Source organism: Ostrea edulis, chromosome 3 (genome assembly GCF_947568905.1).
Source record: "Ostrea edulis chromosome 3, xbOstEdul1.1, whole genome shotgun sequence".
Lineage (NCBI taxonomy): Eukaryota > Metazoa > Mollusca > Bivalvia > Ostreida > Ostreidae > Ostrea > Ostrea edulis.
The window spans coordinates 11727513-11741488 of NC_079166.1; the positions used below are offsets into that span (position 1 = coordinate 11727513).

Consider the following 13976-nt stretch of genomic DNA (forward strand, 5'->3'; position numbering starts at 1 on the left):
GTGACAAATGCAAATCTTTGCAACGCAGTATTAAGTCTTCCCCGGAAGACATGTGTCGCCTGCTAGTTCATTCTATATGTAATATATCACGTATAATGTTGAAAAAGTAAATTATTGAAATGGTTTTTGTCACTAAAGAGGAAGTTGATAAGCGACAGATTCGAAAATGTCTTACACAATACAGTTGGCCACATTGATGCTCTGTGCCAAATATCAGGGAGTTGTCCCATGTGGTTCTTGAGAAAACTGTGACAGAATTTTTTTTGCTGTAAAAAATTCTAAGTCCCGGCAAACAGGAAGTTGATAAGCGACAGATTCGAAAATGTCTTACACAATACAGTTGGCCACACTGATGCTCTGTGCCAAATATCAGGGAGTTGCCCCATGTGGTTCTTGAGAAAACTGTGACAGAAATTTTTTTGCTGTAAAAAATTCTAAGTCCCGGCAAACAGGAAGTTGATAAGCGACAGATTCGAAAATGTCTTACACAATACAGTTGGCCACAGTGATGCTCTGTGCCAAATATCAGGGAGTTGCCCCATGTGGTTTTTGAGAAAACTGTGACAGAAATTTTTTGTGACGACGCCAGACGACGACACAGGACGACGGATAGTGATCCCTATATGTCGCCACTGCGTAACGCAGGCGACACAATAATGACCTCAGAGTGATGCACCAGAACACATCCACAGAACATGTGTATTGTACATTCCTGATTCATCACTGGTAGTGTCACTGATTCATCACTGGTAGTGTCCCTGATTCATCACTGGTAGTGTCACTGATTCATCACTGGTAGTGTCACTGATTCATCACTGGAAGTGTCCCTGATTCATCACTGGTAGTGTCCCTTTTGACAGAAAGAAATGACCAGGAGAAATTATTGATAGCACCCCGTGCTCCAATTGGATTTTAACTATACACATGTAGTATCAAATTTGAAATACTAGCACTAATTCATCTGGGGAAAACAATATCAAAAGGAACACACGTCACCTTGGTTTGTGGACTTTTGCAGATGACTTGTCTAATGCTTTCAGACTATGACATGTTTTGCAGTAAAGCACAAATTAGTCTTTCAGATATAAGACAATATTTTATTATGTATTCTGTGGTTTATACTTTCACAGCTAAAATCGCTCTCTTCTTTCTCTTCCTCTCTCTGAACCTCCCTGTGGCATCGCTGAAGAAGACTGTTTCTTGTGCCAGCTCAATTTGTTTCTGTACGAATTCACTCCCTGCCCTATTGAACCCAATCCTATCCCTGAGTTCACCCACTCGATCTCGAGTCTTCTGTCTGAGTCTGTCTATTACAGGGAGAAGGACGAGATTGGAGGTGATCTGGCCGTGATGAACTCGGAGGAGGAAGAACAAACAGCGACAGGAGAGTTCCACTTCCCAGCCAGAGTCGATGAACACCTCTAAAACTTTCAGGAGGTCTACCACGTAGGAGAAAGGCAGGACCAAGAGAGACTCCTCCAGCTCGCTGTAAAACAATAATGAAGACATGGACACAATCCCAAATACAATGCTTCAAGGAAGTTAATCATAACATACTGATTGGGCTTTAAAACATAATCAGCATTTTTCATTACCATGATAGGCAACTCTTACTTGTACAAATCATCAAACGAGCCGTTCCTAGCAAACAAGACCCTTATCTAATCAAAGAACGTCGTAGTAAAAAAAAGTGAACTCATTTTTAGCACACTTGTAAAGAAAAAGGTTATGATTACCAATCACAAGTTGTAATCTTTGATTGACTGTAATATTTTAATGACAATCAAGATTGCTCTAATATTTTGAGGGATTGTTCTATATAGTTCACACTTTATCATTAAAATATTTAAGGGCTGTTATTCTAGGAATGGCTCAAATGTTAATGGAAACAAGACTTTTTCTGACCTGGATTTAATTTTGCGCAGCATCTCCAGCATGTATCGCTCAGGTGTGTCGCACTTGTACGCCATAAACATCGGATTAAGTGACAGGGGAGGCAACTACACATAAGAAAGTGATTAAAAAGTTAAAATCAGTGTAAATGCTCTCTGACAATGACTTTCCATTGTGTTTTTTAACTTGAGTGTTTTGACAATACCTTCTGTCCTTTCCTCCGACTCTGTTCTCTGTGATCCTTCAGTCTGGCCGATTCCTCTTTGTAAAGGTCTAAAGCTTCCATTAGCCTCTCTGCCTACAACATATAAACAGAGCACCGGAAATCATAAAGCTGATATAAAAACTGGGTTTTTTTTTGGTTCCCTTCTCCATTAAACAAGCAATTCATAATGAGTTAGTCTGGATTCACTATTAGAAAAGAGACGAATTACTAATTTGCATCACACTATCATGTAATAAGATGGGAGAGACATCAGTTGGATCGTGTCATCCGTTGGATTTACTGTGTATGATCTACGTATAACAGATACTCACCCCTTTGACTGTTTCTATGGTTTTCTTGCCAGCTAAGGTCACTTCTGTGTTAGATTCTCCTGGAACAACCATTTCCCCTCCAATAGCTTCTTCATCCTCCCTCTCTCTCTCCTACAATGTACAAAGTCACTGTATACAGAGATAATAGCTTCTCTCTCTCTCCTACAATGTACAAAGTCACTGTATACAGAGATAATAGCCTCTCTCTCTCTCCTACAATGTACAAAGTCACTGTATACAGAGATAATAGCTTCTCTCTCCCCTACAATGTACAAAGTCACTGTATACAGAGATAATAGCCTCTCTCTCTCTCCTACAATGTACAAAGTCACTGTATACAGAGATAATAGCTTCCCTCTCTCCTACAATGTACAAAGTCACTGTATACAGAGATAATAGCCTCTCTCTCTCTCCTACAATGTACACAGTCACTGTATACAGAGATAATAGCTTCTCTCTCTCCTACAATGTACAAAGTCACTGTATACAGAGATAATAGCTTCTCTCTCTCTCCTACAATGTACACAGTCACTGTATACAGAGATAATAGCTTCTCTCTCCCCTACAATGTACAAAGTCACTGTATACAGAGATAATAGCCTCTCTCTCTCTCCTACAATGTACAAAGTCACTGTATACAGAGATAATAGCTTCTCTCTCCCCTACAATGTACAAAGTCACTGTATACAGAGATAATAGCTTCTCTCTCCCCTACAATGTACAAAGTCACTGTATACAGAGATAATAGCTTCTCTCTCTCTCCTACAATGTACACAGTCACTGTATACAGAGATAATAGCTTCTCTCTCCCCTACAATGTACAAAGTCACTGTATACAGAGATAATAGCTTCTCTCTCCCCTACAATGTACAAAGTCACTGTATACAGAGATAATAGCTTCTCTCTCCCCTACAATGTACAAAGTCACTGTATACAGAGATAATAGCTTCTCTCTCCCCTACAATGTACAAAGTCACTGTATACAGAGATAATAGCTTCTCTCTCTCCTACAATGTACAAAGTCACTGTATACAGAGATAATAGCTTCTCTCTCTCTCCTACAATGTACACAGTCACTGTATACAGAGATAATAGCTTCTCTCTCCCCTACAATGTACAAAGTCACTGTATACAGAGATAATAGCCTCTCTCTCTCTCCTACAATGTACACAGTCACTGTATACAGAGATAATAGCTTCTCTCTCCCCTACAATGTACAAAGTCACTGTATACAGAGATAATAGCTTCTCTCTCCCCTACAATGTACAAAGTCACTGTATACAGAGATAATAGCTTCTCTCTCCCCTACAATGTACAAAGTCACTGTATACAGAGATAATAGCCTCTCTCTCTCCCCTACAATGTACAAAGTCACTGTATACAGAGATAATAGCTTCTCTCTCCCCTACAATGTACAAAGTCACTGTATACAGAGATAATAGCTTCTCTCTCCCCTACAATGTACAAAGTCACTGTATACAGAGATAATAGCCTCTCTCTCTCCCCTACAATGTACAAAGTCACTGTATACAGAGATAATAGCTTCTCTCTCCCCTACAATGTACAAAGTCACTGTATACAGAGATAATAGCTTCTCTCTCTCTCCTACAATGTACACAGTCACTGTATACAGAGATAATAGCTTCTCTCTCCCCTACAATGTACAAAGTCACTGTATACAGAGATAATAGCCTCTCTCTCTCTCCTACAATGTACAAAGTCACTGTATACAGAGATAATAGCTTCTCTCTCTCCTACAATGTACAAAGTCACTGTATACAGAGATAATAGCTTCTCTCTCTCTCCTACAATGTACAAAGTCACTGTATACAGAGATAATAGCTTCTCTCTCCCCTACAATGTACAAAGTCACTGTATACAGAGATAATAGCTTCTCTCTCTCCTACAATGTTCAAATTGCACTATAAAATTCTCTGTATAGAGATAATAGCTTCTTCATCATAAGAGAAATATTGAAATTCAACACATTTTTCCATATTTTTTTCTTAGTTAGCTGGTTGGTAACTAATGTACTCAATATGACTCTAAATGTAGTGCATTTTTTAAAACTCGTTCATTCCTGTCCAAGATTTGGTACAATTCAGCTTTCATTGGTTAATGTCGTACCATCTCCCTCTCCTCCCCTAAGACGACAATCTCCTTGGTTTTCTCCCACACTCTGATGGACTTGTCATGTGATGCTGTCACCAGGAAGTTCCCCGTGGAACTCACAGTCAAACTCCATACCTCCGCGTGATGGCCCTACAAAGGGAGACAATCGCTGAATTTAACGATATACTCGTACTTTAATGAATCTGCAGCTTTAGCTCAACGTTACACAAGAAATGAAGTAATGATTGTCATGGATAAAAACAATATCTCAGTACTACATGTAAAACTGTGTAACAACATTCTGATGAGAGGGATGTACCTGAAGCGTGACAATGTGCTCAAAGCTGTCTGCGTCCCACTGCTTAATTTTCCCGTCTTTTCCACCAGTGAAGATTAAATGAGTTTTGGATATAAAATGAGTACACATAACACTGAAAATAGATTGAAACGAGAGTGAAACAAAAAGAATCATGTATAAATTTTATTACCTTAAATCATACAACACGATCAGTATGTGTTTGTCAATCAATTTAATTGAGGTGACTAGGTCCACAGGTGTGACTTCAGACTCACTCACCTGTCACTGACAGAGTACGACTTCAGACTCACTCACCTGTCACTGACAGAGTACGACTTCAGACTCACTCACCTGTCACTGACAGAGTACGACTTCAGACTCACTCACCTGTCACTGACAGAGTACATCTGATAATGTACTCCAGAGACTCGGGATTCAATTCCCAAATAACATGTATAAATACTGTACAGTTTAGGACTCAAACAATTCATAGTCTGGAGGCAGTATATGTTGGCTTTTGGGGCAATACTGTGTAAAGACTACATGTCCTCTGGGCGTGCTAATTCTTAATATTTATAAATATTCTACCACATTTGGGCTGGTAAAATTGACACATTGTTTCATTTTAAAGAACACGAAACTTCAACTTTTTTAAACTACATTTTGTGTGAACAAAACACAGAACCTGTTCAACATAGGTACACTGTACACGAAACACGTATAACTGTGGATAACATATGCTTAAGGTAACTTATACTCTGTATGACACCACGTCACAAGATGGCGATTTAAATGTTTTGTGAACTTATTTGTATCGATCGATTTGTTTGTCTATCATCGTAGCTCAGTGGCTAAAGCATTGGGCTGGTGAACCGCAGATCTCGAGTTAAAATCCCCCAGAGTCTTTAATTCATATGTGTTGAAATCGTTTTTTTTTTTAAATCATGTTTTTATCCAAATTTGTATATGTTTTGCCTTTTTGGCATATATACTTATTGTATATCATCATATCTTTTATATTTAAATCAATTCGTACCGATTTGTGAAAATATTTCTGGGTGTAGTGAGCCACCTTAATCTGTAATTTTGGGCCAGTAGTTTTCATTTGAACTGGTGTAATGGAATGGTGAAATTTCTCATTTGACCATAAGTCCAGTAGCCCTAGTGACCAGTACAAAGAAACAATTATTCATAGCCCAGAAGGTGCTCTTAAACTGCTTGTTAAGCTACCAACAAAAAATCAAATTGATATAATCCTAACAGAGGCAGAAAAATTACCTATCATCATGAGCAAAAATTGATTTGTGGCAGTCTCCAAAGTCCAGCCCCCAGATCTTGATGTTCCGGTCCGCTGATCCGGACACGAGAAGAGTGCTGTCGTGCGAGATGTCCATACAGGTGACAGGGAGTTTGTGTCCATACAAGGACAGGAAAAACTGAACAAAACACAGAGGATGTAACAATGACCAGATAAAATGACGATGCTCCGCAATTCTGAACAAATTTTTAAGCCAACAAATAAAGAGACAGGCTTAGCAGTTATGAGATTGATCACTGTTCATTAATATCATCGCCTTTCACAGGCATTATTCATTTAAAGGTATATGTATTTTTCCAATGTTTGCATCACATAGCTATATGTGGCATTGCATTTCCATTTAAAAGTGTTTGTGGTTCAAAGCTGGACAAACCTTCAGAGTATCAGCAAAGAAGACCTTCACTGTATTGTCTAACAGAGAAACAGCTATAAGGCGCTGATCCGGACTGAAAAAGTCAACACATCACACCTTACATAGAGATAAAATCAAGTCAAAATCAAAATGTTGAAAAAGAGACTTAATCAAATTCAGGAAGAGGTATGCTAAATTTAAAAAGCACTTTTGTTTATGTATTTTGATAATTTGCCTAAAATGACCATTTCCTAAAATGACCATTTTAGACCAAAAATATATCTTGGAACTGTGCAACCTCTGCATTTGATATAGATGTGACAAAGACTGTGATGAAGTAGTTTAATATGCTCAGTAGCAGAAAGACTGAGGAAAATGACAGCTGAACTCAATGTAGGAATAAGGTTATGACGAGCACATTTTCTTACTTTAATTAACACACATTCTTATTGTTCATGATGAATGACAGTTTAGATGGTAACAAATAATTGCTGTCTACATGATATCTTTAAAAATATTCCCATAATTCAACAGCTACCATCATCTTACCTGTATTTGACACAAAGCACGTCTTCATCCATCTTCAAAGTTTTCTCCAACTCCAGGGTCAGCCTTTTACTAAATGTCCATTAGGAAAATATTGGCAATTAACACTTAAATCTGATATTCATATTTCGTCTTATTTCCTGCACAATTTAAGTACTTGTTTACGTTACCTTGTGAGGGAGAACTTTTCGTCGGTGATCAGCTCGAACTTCCAAAAACTGACGGACTTGTCAGCACTACCTGTAGCTATTCCCCTCTGTTACCAGAAAATAAATACATAACCAATCAAAATCACTGAGTTTCTAAACTAAGAAAATAAATAAATAATCAATCAAAATCAACGAGTTTCTAAACAAAGAAAATAAATAAATAACCAATCAAAATCACAGAGTTTCTAAACAAAGAAATGGTAAGGGCTGTTCCATTAAAACATATGAGGTACCCGGGGAAGGCACTTTAAAATTTGGGTAACCACCCATAGAAGCATAAAAATGTAATGAGGGACCACTCACAGAAGCAATTTTAGTTAGTGCGGCACCACCCATAGAAGTGAAATAAATGTGAAAAACACTTTTTCTTTAAATTCAATATGTATGAATGACTATTTATAACGCCTGAATAGAGGTCTATTTTCAGATGTTCCCAAGCATGATAGTAAAAAGAAGAAGAGTATCTTGGGTGTCGTCACCATTCAAATAATTGGCCATCAATGAAGCTTGATCATAGAACCATCAATTTATTTTATCAAGACTGTCTTTCTTAAACATGATGAACTAAATTAATTTTATAAGTCTACCTGTTCATAAAAAGTCTAGTATTGTAAATGTTCAAAAACAACTATTAAAAGTTTTAAAATTGACTAGTATTTTGAGTATTAAAAAACAAGAAAATGTGTCTCTTTACGTAAATAAAATGATATTCTATGTTTCTTAGTCAATATATAAATTTACAACCTGCAACTTAAGATTTGTGAGGCTCTATTCTACCGTTTTCAACAATTTCGATAAATTCTAATTTCTCGATTCATATTTGTGCGCCATGTTTGATGTACTGAAGTTTCAACTTCCGATGGACAAGTCATTTGCATATGTCATATAAAGTAGTATTTACATCAATGGACAAGTATGGAGGCGAAAGCTATTTCGTCGGTATTGAAAAGGTTTGAATTTAATATCAAGTTAAAAACCGAACAGCAGAGTGTAAATTCTTTCTGCAACAATATGATTTTCCTTTCTTTGTCGAAGTGGCTCAAGTAACTACATTTTCGTGCCGATTGTCAATGTTTAGCTTTTTCATTAGATCCACCTACGAGATTTCGCAATAACAAGCATGGCGGAGCAGATGAAGAATTTTGCATGCTGAACATTATATTTAATGAAAAACACCTTTATTAGACATGCCCGAGCACAAAGTTGGTACTCCTTTTGGTGTAATTTGTAAACAACATTTGGGACTAATACACAGTGCAGAGTTTATTATCGGTTATTCATAAAATTATTTTGCACCATTACGGAAATCCTATGGAATTGTAGCCTCATCCCGAAAACGTCAGAATAAAAAAAAATTGGATAGGGCTACATTATTGCAGCAAGAAAAAATCAAAAACCGTTTCAATGGACCACGAGCACGTTTCGTTTTCCATTTTGGACAAGGGAGATAATCCTTATTTCCGGTCGCTATAATTTTAGAGTCAAACTGGAAACGATAACCGGATCACGGAACCTCATCGACCGAGATAAAATGAAGACAGAAAACGGCGTTCGTTTCACATTCTACTTTCAACCCTTCCCTTCTCTTGTTGCATTCCTCTCAGTTTCGGTAAAAAATAAAGATTTTATCAAAACAACCACCCACAGATGCAGTTTTCTGGCAGTAGGTACCCACCATATATGCAATTTTCTACCAATGACAAGCACCCATAGATTTTTTTTTAATTGCCGTTCCCGGGTACCTCATATGTTTTAATGGAACAGCCCTAAATATAGAGATGACATTACAAGTTCATGAAAACTATAAACACTTCTTAATGTAACCAATACTCCCAAGTTATGTACCAAATATCTATATATATACATGCAACTGTTCTATATGTATATACGTAAGTGTTGTGTATTAAATATCTATATGTATACATGTAACTATTCTATATGTATATACGTAACTGTTGTGTATTAACTACAGTATCTAGTATACCTGTATAAGTAACTGCATTGTATATTGACTATCTATTAAATCTGTATAGAACTCATTCTGTCTGGTGACTATCTATTAAAGCTGTATAGAACTCACCCTGTCTGGTGACTATCTATTAAAGCTGTATAGAACTCACTCTGTCTGGTGACTATCTATTAAATCTGTATAGAACTCACCCTGTCTGGTGACTATCTATTAAAGCTGTATAGAACTCACCCTGTCTGGTGACTATCTATTAAAGCTGTATAGAACTCACTCTGTCTGGTGACTATCTATTAAAGCTATACAGAACTCACCCTGTCTGGTGACTGTCTATTAAAGCTGTATAGAACTCACTCTGTCTGGTGACTGTCTATTAAAGCTGTATAGAACTCATCCTGTCTGGTGACTATCTATTAAAGCTGTATATAACTCACCCTGTCTGGTGACTATCTATTAAAGCTGTATAGAACTCACCCTGTCTGGTGACTGTCTATTAAAGCTGTATAGAACTCACTCTGTCTGGTGACTATCTATTAAATCTGTATAGAACTCATTCTGTCTGGTGACTATCTATTAAAGCTGTATAGAACTCACCCTGTCTGGTGACTATCTATTACAGCTGTATAGAACTCATTCTGTCTGGTGACTATTAAAGCTGTATAGAACTCACTCTGTCTGGTGACTATCTATTAAAGCTGTATAGAACTTACCCGGTCTGGTGACTATCTATTAAATCTGTATAGAACTCATTCTGTCTGGTGACTGTCTATTAAAGCTGTTTAGAACTCACCCTGTCTGGTGACTATCTATTAAAGCTGTATAGAACTCACTCTGTCTGGTGACTATCTATTAAAGCTGTATAGAACTTACCCGGTCTGGTGACTATCTATTAAATCTGTATAGAACTCATTCTGTCTGGTGACTGTCTATTAAAGCTGTTTAGAACTCACCCTGTCTGGTGACTATCTATTAAAGCTGTATAGAACTCACCCTGTCTGGTGACTATCTATTAAAGCTGTATAGAACTTACCTGGTCTGGTGACTATCTATTAAAGCTGTATAGAACTCATTCTGTCTGGTGACTGTCTATTAAAGCTGTTTAGAACTCACCCTGTCTGGTGATTATCTATTAAAGCTGTATAGAACTCACTCTGTCTGGTGACTATCTATTAAAGCTGTATAGAACTTACCCGGTCTGGTGACTATCTATTAAAGCTGTATAGAACTCATTCTGTCTGGTGACTATCTATTAAAGCTGTATAGAACTCACCCTGTCTGGTGACATACATAAGGACCACACTGCCCCTTTATGGGCCTCCAGCTCCTCCAAGAGTCCACCACTGCCAACATCAAAGATGAGTAGTTTCCCGCTCTAATAATAGAACATACTAATAATGAATACCTGCACACTGACTATCACACTTTGACTTATTCTTCCCAATTAAAATCTATAAAACGAGATCGATTACAGAGGACTGCAATACTGATCTAGAGTCCGATATCATAAACTGGCTCTGACATACACTGTAGATGTACTGAAGAAGGAATACCTTTGTACCAATGATGATGTGTCGATCTCCTGGTGCAAACACAGAGCACAGGGCATAGTCGCAAGTCATGGTTCTGATGCACTGATTAGAGGCCCTAAAAATAGAGAAACTGATCATGTCTGGTGGGGTGTAGAGGGTGTACTGAGATGGAAGAGGATACATGTATAGCTAACATACTGTACAAACTGTATTATATGGGCAATAAACATGCAAACTTGGGAATTTCATTCTTTAAGGATTAAAATTTCAAATCCTGATACAAACTCGGTATGAGGTACATATTAAATGCTGCTACAAACTCGGTATGAGGTACATATTAAATGCTGCTACAAACTTGGTATGAGGTATATTAATTTCTGCTACAAACTCGGTATGAGGTATATTAAATGCTGCTACAAACTCGGTATGAGGTACATATTAAATGCTGCTACAAACTCGTTATTAGGTACATATTAAATGCTGCTACAAACTCGGTATGAGGTATATTAAATGCTGCTACAAACTCGTTATTAGGTACATATTAAATGCTGCTACAAACTCGGTATGAGGTACATATTAAATGCTGCTACAAACTTGGTATGAGGTATATTAAATGCTGCTACAAACTCGGTATGAGGTATATTAAATGCTGACACAAACTCGGTATGGGGTATATTAAATGCTGCTACCAGCTCGGTATGAGGTATATTAAATGCTGACACAAACTCGGTATGATGTATTTTAAATGCTGTTACAGAGACAGTATGAAGTCTTCACCTGTTCCAGATTTTGACACTCTCACCACTCGCTGACAGAATGGCCGTATTATCGGAGCTGAAACACAGTGTCCTGACATCTGACCTGTGTCCGGGGAGGCTTAATTTCGTCATCCCCTGGGGGTCATTCTGTTTCTGGTCTAGCCCCAGACTGCAATGTTGCAACATGTTGTTATTCAGAAGGACTAAAACCTGTCAGTAAAAAAAGGTCACAATAAAACAAATAAACAATACAAATATATCGACATGTATCAACACAATTTTCACCCACTGAGGGTAAAATGCCACCATTCACAGCCAATAAACTTGATCATGAAAACTATACAGGGCTAATCATTCTTTTGGACATACATGTATTAGTAATGACAATGCAACGTGTTCACCTGTGGCAGGGTTTAAAAAATTGATTTATAGAATTCGGAAACCGTCCAAACTTACTTTATATCGTATAAAACAAATTATTTTCATTCCTTATAATTTAATTTAGTAAACCGCGTTTGATATTATTTGATGGATAATTCTAAAGAAAATATCAATTTTATATGACACTGACCAATATTGCCATAGCAACAAAATGGAAACTGAACGGCCAAACGTATTGGGACATCATTCCTATAACATCATATAGCGGGATTAAAGGACAACTTTGTTTATACGATATAAAGAATGTTGATGAAGTGAGATGAACCAATCAAATTGCGTGTAACAAGTAAAATTAAATTATATCTCTGTACGACAATTACCTTGCACTGTCCTGGATTTTCTAAAACCGTATCCACTGACACGATGTTGGCCGCCATCTTGTGCAGTCCATATTGAATGATTTCATCTGTCACAGTAAGCATTGCCTCCCCAACACAGTCAGTCCCAGAGTCCCTGAAAATGTACCAAACCTTCATCATCTTACACCGACCCAATCCCAGGAAATTTTACCCACAGAGATCGTGAATTATCTTAATCTTTTCTTATATAATAACAAGAGCAACGCCACCATGGCATAATACGCCCGTAGATTTTGCTCAAGGAAAACATATTTTAGTGGGATTCATATTTTAGTGAAGTTAGCACTGTCCTCTGTGAGCTAATTCATTATTATGCTTGTAGAAATGGATATCAAGATATAAAGAGGGATAGCCTTAGAATGCGCTACCTCATAAATATGCTAACGGTTCGGTTTGTATCCTGCCCACAAGGTTTTCCTAATAAGTGATACTACGACCTTGACCTTTGACCTTGAAAAACAATAGGCACCTCCCTCTCATCATGATGATGAAATATACCAAGTTATAATATCCTGGAGCTTACGGTTCGGTTTGTATCCTGCCCACAAGCTTTTCCTAATAAGTGATACTACGACCTTGACCTTTGACCTTGAAAAACAATAGGCATCTTCCTCTCATCATGGTGATCAAATGTACCAAGTTGTAAAGTCCTAGGGCTTATGGTTTAGTCTGTATCCTGCCCACAAGGTCCGGACAGACAGACGGACGACGCCATACCATAATATGTCCCGTCTTCGACGGGCGTATAAAAAAATGATATAGGAATGATATTTTCAACTTTGAAATGACTTGTACAGCAGATAGAATTTTTGTCCAGGAAGCAAAAATTCAGGTGACATACTTTGAAAACTAATAAATCATTTAAATTTGGATATACATGCAGATAAATGCAAATAATTATGATTTATTACAGGAAATGACTTGTATGGAACACTTGGACTCTTTTTAATTACTACCCTGCTTAGTCTACAGAGACTGTCAGTTTCTATATACAGTCGTCCTGTGGGGATCCGAGTTACAGTAGATCCTCGGTACATCGTCACCTTGCCTGTCATAAGAGGCGACTAAATGGGGCGGTCCTTCGAATAAGACTGCAAAAACTGAGGTCCCGTGTCACAGCAGATATGGCACGATAAAGATCCCTCCTTGCTCAATGGCCTTATAAGCGCCGAGCATAGGCCTAAATTTTGCAGCTCACCGGCAGGGGTGACGTCTCCATATGATTGAAATATTCTTGAGAGGAACGTAGAACATTATTCAATCAATCAATCTAAATAACTGTAAGCTACAGAAATACAGCTGTATCGTTCTATATGCAGTACCTTGCTTTCTTTCGGAGCTTTTTCTGTCTTTTGGCCAAGTGCTTTTTAAGATCGTCGATCGAAGGCAACTTGAACACTTCCAGAAATTTATTGTTTCCCTATAAAAGATTTCAATCAGAGAAAAATGAATTGGTAAGTCATGTAGACATGTAAAGGTATCATGTAGACCTATGAATAACTACAGATTGAAGGATTAACATCATCATGTAGACATGTAAAGGTATCATGTAGATCTATAAATAACTACAGATTGAAGGATTAACATCATCATGTAGACATGTAAAGGTATCATGTAGATCTATAAATAGCTACAGATTGAAGGATTAACATCATCAT

General features: G+C 37.5%; 1 protein-coding gene across 2 annotated transcripts in view; it reads right to left on the bottom strand.

Annotated features, from left to right (window-relative positions):
- Nucleotides 1-1076: 1076 nt before the first annotated feature.
- The window catches only part of LOC125674389 (WD repeat-containing protein 3-like), a 33911-nt gene continuing 21011 nt past the window's right edge, over nt 1077-13976 (bottom strand). For both annotated transcript variants that reach the window (XM_056160044.1, XM_056160045.1), the window contains 15 exons: nt 13641-13738; nt 12280-12412; nt 11538-11728; nt 10782-10875; nt 10502-10603; nt 7227-7312; nt 7060-7128; nt 6532-6604; nt 6119-6276; nt 4862-4973; nt 4558-4692; nt 2431-2541; nt 2099-2191; nt 1906-2000; nt 1077-1486 (listed from right to left, as the gene is read on the bottom strand). In XM_056160044.1, coding sequence (XP_056016019.1) covers nt 1117-1486; nt 1906-2000; nt 2099-2191; nt 2431-2541; nt 4558-4692; nt 4862-4973; nt 6119-6276; nt 6532-6604; nt 7060-7128; nt 7227-7312; nt 10502-10603; nt 10782-10875; nt 11538-11728; nt 12280-12412; nt 13641-13738 — 1920 coding nt within the window. In that variant the 3' untranslated portion in view covers nt 1077-1116. The remainder of the gene's footprint in view (nt 1487-1905; nt 2001-2098; nt 2192-2430; nt 2542-4557; nt 4693-4861; nt 4974-6118; nt 6277-6531; nt 6605-7059; nt 7129-7226; nt 7313-10501; nt 10604-10781; nt 10876-11537; nt 11729-12279; nt 12413-13640; nt 13739-13976) is intronic.